This window comes from Charadrius vociferus, unplaced genomic scaffold, assembly GCF_000708025.1.
Source record: "Charadrius vociferus isolate BGI_N301 unplaced genomic scaffold, ASM70802v2 scaffold413, whole genome shotgun sequence".
NCBI lineage: Eukaryota > Metazoa > Chordata > Aves > Charadriiformes > Charadriidae > Charadrius > Charadrius vociferus.
The window spans coordinates 1,644,922-1,650,971 of record NW_009647738.1 but is presented as its reverse complement, the minus strand read 5'-3'; the positions used below and the strand labels follow the sequence as shown (position 1 = coordinate 1,650,971).

Sequence of the window (6,050 nt, the reverse complement as noted above, 5' to 3'; positions counted from 1 at the left end):
CAGTTCTGTGAAACTCCCAGACCGACCCCCCGGCCATCGCTCAACTCCAGCATCCGCTCTGTGAAACCCTCCACAGAGTCCCTTCTATCAGGGCAGGTCACGGCCCATTTTAAATTTTTCACCCTACCATGACTCCCATTTCTAAAACTGTAGTACAAAACCATCCCAGCACCAGCAGAAACCAGCACCCACCCCCTCCCCAGACACCGGTGCTGCTGAACAACTGGCTCCTTGGACTGGGTGCCCTGGACCTGGGTCCTCCCCCCACCCCTAATACCAGTATCCACAGAGAGGCACGTCATCTGCATTCCCAACTCCCAGCTCTTATCACTTCCGATCAAGTACTCCCAGTGTCCCTCTCACCTTCTCCACTGCCGAGTCCCATCCTCAGGACCACGCATTCTCCAGCCTCGCCCCCCTCTCCTCACTGCATTAGTCAGATCTTACCCTTCAGATCTGGTCTTTTATCATCGGTCACCCCTTTTCATCCAGACCAGTAGATCACTTAAAAGCATAAATCACCAAGCATGTGCTACAAACCTTCCTCTTCCTCTTCTTCCTCCTCATCCTCCTCGTCTTCATCAGAGCTGAAGGTGCCATCAGGCAAGCTGTAGATCCGGATCACCTGCTTGTTGGGGTCCTTCAGGATGAGGTACTTCCCCTCATCCAGCTTCATGCAGATGTCGATGACGCATCGCAGGATGCCCCAGGCGTTCTCTATGCTCAGGTTAATCTGGCTGGCAAACTCATTTGGCTTGAACTGCTGCGTGCCCAGGATCACATGGCGGGCGGAGTCCTTCACGTGGTAACGGGATACGTACCTAGGGGGGGCAAGAAGAAACCAGAGGGGTGTCAGGACATTAAGCCCAACCAGCAGAAGAATTTACACCAAGTAAAGCACTGTTATCAGTTTGGTTTTGTTTTCTGAGTTGAAAAATCCCAATACTCAAACACTGAAAGCTAAGAGGATCTCCTGGCTACGAGCTGTCAATCAGTAACGCACCACTAACCCAAATCAGATAGAGTGGTACCAAAGACAGAAAAGAATTAGTCTCACAGATACAAGCTAAGCAACAGCATGAATAACAGGGAGTTTGGACTTAAACAGATGTGAATGCATCAGTCCCAGATTTGAGGATAGAACCTAGGACTGCACAACCAGCAGAAACGAGTTACCAAATGCTTCTTGTTCATTATCCACAGCACAGACTCAACCGATTTTAAGCTGAGAGTTCAAAAAGCGCTCTGGCAATACCACCCCTCCACCCGTTTCTCAGTAACAGAGCACTGAGGATCTCAATCAAATTCCTGACAGGCAGCACAGTCACTGCGCTTATTTCCCCTGTTGGCAATCTCGGCAAACAGGCTAAGAGCTACGGAGGCCGCCTGCCCGTCGTGTGCGTGAGGTCTCACAAGGTCAGTCACAGCAGGGGGCACATCAACGGGATGCTGAGGGGAAGCAGCTCACATCAGGGCTGGTGTGCTCACTGCAAGCTTTCACCTCTTTGCCACTCAAAACATGGGGCGATTTTATGACTACTCATTCTACAAATGGTTCGCTTTGACATACACTGGGTTAAATCATGGAAAGACGTTTGGTGTGAAAACCTAATCTTACCCGAGTTTAAGATATTCTGATCCAGCCAGCAGCGCGCAACATGTCCAGCGGGCTAATTTGTAGCTGTTGTTTTTCAGCTCTGTGGCAATCACAGCTCCTCGCTGAGAGTCGAGCTTCTGGCGCCAGTCTACTCCATTGCAATACTGAGAGGAGAATCAAAACTAGGGTCAACCTAACAAGCCAGCAGCAGTCATCTCTTGACATCACATAGGGAAGTTTCTTCCGTCTACCTTACGATACCACACAAGGGAATGCGAACAGCAACTTACAGGGAAAGCCCTTGCACCAGAAAGGGAGAAAAGCTAACAGTGGGGACAGGCCAATATTTGTGGCACTGGTTAGGAAGGGAAGCTTGCGCGGGAAGTGCTCATGAAGGAAGCATGAGAACAGATCGGCTACCGTGCCAAACACCAGGGGACAAAGAGGGTTCAAACCAGCTACCTCACATCTGGGGGAGAATCCCATCATCACTGTTTGTCCACCAAATTATGGGTCTTTGGTGGAAGTTAACCACCCGAGGGACACACCGCCAGACGTTTGTCTCATCTTGCCTGCTGTACCTGGCATGTCAGGCAGCAGTGAAGCAGTTAGAGCTATCTTTGGGATCTCAGTCTTCCTCACCCTGGAATCCCACTCGTTCAGTGTTTTGATGTTGATGAAAGACACTTCTCCATTTGCTCCCGTCATCACACCATCATGTTCACAGCGGACAATAAGATCTATATCATCTCCCAGCTTCCACCTTCGGTATCTGCCAACAAACAACCCAGGTGGTTATTTCTGACTCTTGTTCTCTCCCATATACACCAAGCACTCAGCAAAATCATTTCCTCCTCTTATCTGTTCACTGTGAGGATGTCCAGGAATCCCTCTTATGGTAAAGCTTCTATCAATAACACTCCTGACTCTCTTTGCCTCCGTAATCACAACCAACCGTAATCACGTGCCAAACCTGGGCATCAGACAGAGATCAACATACCTGTATGCAACAGAGGCTACTTCGTTTTTATCCATGTCATCCTCCACAAAGGGGTTCGGGTTGGGAAACTTGTATTTCTCCTTTCCCTGCAGAAGAAAACAGAAGGGCATGTTAGGAAAAAAAAAAAACCCGAGGGAGCTCTCCCCTACTGGATAAATGTTCTCTTATAGAAAAACTGTGGCTTATTTTTCTTATATAGAAAAACACTAAAATATTAAGACAGCTGATGAGAAGCCTCATCGTCATATTAGTCACTGCGCTGTAAGCAGCACTTCTACTGGCACTTCAGCTTCACTGAGTGTACTCAGAAGCCTGCCTGCTTCACCAGTGGGAATGGGTTTTCTTCTTTGTGGAATAAAGGTGAAAACCTTTCTACAACAAAGTCACACTGCTCACCACAAGTAACTGCGCCTCTTTCAAAACTGAAGGAATATCAGTATAACATATCTCTGTCAACTAAAATGCTTCGCTCCTGTATTAAAGCCACCTTAATGAAGTCTCTTCTTGAGACCCTCTGAAACACAGACCCAGCATTGCTCAACCTTACCATCCTCAGACACTGCTGGGAGAAGTTATGATTGATGTAGGTAGCTTCCATGGCAAGGTTGCGCGGAGAATTAAAGGAGTTGCCCTCTTCCTGTGGTGGTTCATTGGCTGTTTCACTCACGGTCAGCAGGTCTGGGAAGAAAACCAGACGCCAAGGGGTTATACTCAGGGGAGTAACTATGTCAGTTTCAGTGAGTCTCTCGCCCCACATTGGAGCGGATCAATATTGAAGTTACCCCCACAGCTAGCACAGTGATCAGCTCGTTCCAGGTGTCTTAGTCTAGACACCGAGACAATAAACTCAGAAAAAACATAAAGAAAACTAGAAACTCTGGCTACCGTAACAGCAACTTCTTTCAGGCCCTTTGCTCACCAAAATCAGAGTTGTCCCTCTTGTCAAAGAATAGTTTGGATCCAACTCTCTGGACAATGATGTCCCAGGAATAGACAGAGCGAGTGCAGCTCATCAGTGTGGCCAGGATGGCATCTGTGGCAAACACATTCCCTTGGGTCTTTGCCAGCTACGGATACAAGAGGAGGAGAAAACTGTGTTTCAGCAACAAGAACCGACATCTCGTCCCTTCTCCAGCCAAGAGCTGACCCAGTTTAGCAAACCCAGTCATGAATTTTCTTCTCCCACACTGAGGAAGCTAGACTGGTAGGTGTATCACCGACTGCTAGACCTACCCAGCAGTCCAGGCCCACCCTCACCCAAGCAAGGAAAAAGTAAGAAACCTATTCCAAAATGTGAATTCTGTTGGTAAAAGGCATGCCTTATTTCTGATCGGGTCAGAGAGAGAAATCTCCAAGCCTTCCTCATCTCCAAAAGCAGAAACCTCAAGAACCAGGTCTCTGACACGGAAGTTTCTTTCCCAACGTAGCTCAAGTACCAGTCTGCTTGCCTTTCCAGAATTACAGCTTTTCCTTGGTTCGTATTCCCAGTTTTGCACTAACCTAGCACCAAGCTCTGCCTTGGACCTAAGAAAAGTAACGACACGAGCTAATGTTTCTTTTCCTTTGCAAGTTTAGGGATCGGCAGTTTTTCTGCTCTTCTTCAACGTTGGTCTGACAGTGATAGCAGGTCTTTAACAGCACATACCAAGGAATGCACTATTGGGTTTTACAAACCAGTAAACATACCTTTCGGATAACTGGGTCATCAGTAGTAGTGACGGTATGGAAGATGCGCTTAATGCTCCTCAGTAGCTTCTCGTTCCTTGTTGTAATGCGGTCGAAGGCTTTATCATAGTATTCTAGGGCTCCACAGCACTCTCTGCAGAGGTAAGAGGACCATCTTGGTACCCCCTCTACAGATAACACAACCCACGGACCACACAGGACTGACGGGCCTGTTGGGTGTTCCATTACCTCCCCCCCTGCTTTGGGTAACTCAATGAGCATACCGGGACCAGGCCAAGAGACCCTGACCCTCCTGCTTTCCAAAAAAACGGTCAGTTCAGGAAGCAAGCGCATGGCTGCTTTAGGAACTCACATGTCCTGCGGCTCCGACACCTCCAGGTAGCGCATCTTCATCAGCCGAGGGAAATCCATCTCTTCTTTCACCTCCCAGTCACTGCGAACTTCAACAGAGGAGTCACGAGGCTTCTGCTGTGCGGCCAGAGGTAAGACAGATAGAGAGAGAAACAGAGACACAGCACATCAGAACTTGTGCAAGAGGTGCTGCCCTCTGAAAGCAGCCAGAGAAACCAAACCATCGCAGGGGCAGAAAGTTTGTTAGTTTACCTGTGATTTTTGGTCCCATTTCTGCCTCACTCCAAACTGCTTCTGAAACTTCTTTTGTAGGCGCAAACGATCTCTAAAATGACAAATATAAGAAAAGCCATGAAGAGAAGTTCTCAACTCCTACGCGCTACAACCATTCCTACGCTTCCAAATTACAACCAGAGGAACAAGGCTTTTAGGCACTGAGCCGCTGAAACATTTGCTCAGCTGTCTGTTATCAACATACCTGAGGCATTAAAAGCTCTGTTCTTTACTCTGAGCAGGTCTTTAAATATTTTAATCTCTAAAGACTGCAACGCAGTTTTCAGAAGTGGTATGCTCTGCTTTAATTTGTCATGCTTACTTTCTAAACATGATTCAAAGATCCTTCTAAATTCTTAGATGGCTGTTTGAAACCCAGGCTTGTAACTATCCATGACATCAGCAGAACATTGGACTTGAAATATCCTGAAATTCTTCTTTGCTGACTGTTCCCTCTAGTGGGTTCTGTTACAGTAACTTAACAAATTTATCAACAGTATGTTCACACACTCCAACCCAAGTACAGTACGCTCGTATCTGCAGCCTCACCTCTCCTTCTGCTTAGCACTCTTTGGCAGCGTCTGCATGCTGAACTGCAGCATGTTCCGACGGTCCTTGTCTCTCCGAAGGTTCCTCTGCACAAACAAAGGAAAGGAAAAAAAGAACATGTTAGTTGCAAAACAATTCTGTGTGGCTGAAGCTCTCCTCTGAGCCTATTTCTGAAAAATACGTCACCTGCGCAAATCGCATACGATTCCTCTGGTATGCTGTTTTCTGCGTTCGCGCTGTATCCACCAGCTGGAAGCTAGTCTCATCCTCCTCGTGGAAATAAGCATATTGACTTCCACCACCAAACTGTGACGAATACTTGTCTGGAAGTAAAACAGAATCTTGACACCCAGCTTCTACGAAAAAAACCCTTTCTCCCCCAAAATTTCCTTCACCTAAATTTGATGCATAAAGGGGAACTCCTGCCTTACACCAGCATATTTTCTCCCCCCTCCAAGCCTCCCTGAGAAGCCCCAGCCATGAGGCAGTACAAAAATCAGGAGCAAGCCCTAAGGACAGGGAGCGCCTCACAGAGCTCTCCAAAGGGCGAGGCATGCTTCCTAATTTAAGAAGCTCTCTCTTGCTGAGGTGTGC

At 47.6% G+C, this 6,050-nt stretch overlaps 1 protein-coding gene across 1 annotated transcript in view; it reads right to left on the bottom strand.

Moving 5' to 3' along the window:
* Positions 1–532: 532 nt before the first annotated feature.
* EIF3D (eukaryotic translation initiation factor 3, subunit D) overlaps positions 533–6,050 on the bottom strand; it is a 6,092-nt gene continuing 574 nt past the window's right edge. Inside the window, exons 3-13 of the mRNA XM_009881910.1 lie at positions 5,643–5,779; positions 5,457–5,542; positions 4,887–4,959; positions 4,636–4,751; positions 4,284–4,416; positions 3,517–3,664; positions 3,145–3,275; positions 2,598–2,683; positions 2,240–2,369; positions 1,619–1,761; positions 533–821 (exon numbers count right to left, since the gene is read on the bottom strand). Coding sequence (XP_009880212.1) covers positions 533–821; positions 1,619–1,761; positions 2,240–2,369; positions 2,598–2,683; positions 3,145–3,275; positions 3,517–3,664; positions 4,284–4,416; positions 4,636–4,751; positions 4,887–4,959; positions 5,457–5,542; positions 5,643–5,779 — 1,472 coding nt within the window. The remainder of the gene's footprint in view (positions 822–1,618; positions 1,762–2,239; positions 2,370–2,597; positions 2,684–3,144; positions 3,276–3,516; positions 3,665–4,283; positions 4,417–4,635; positions 4,752–4,886; positions 4,960–5,456; positions 5,543–5,642; positions 5,780–6,050) is intronic.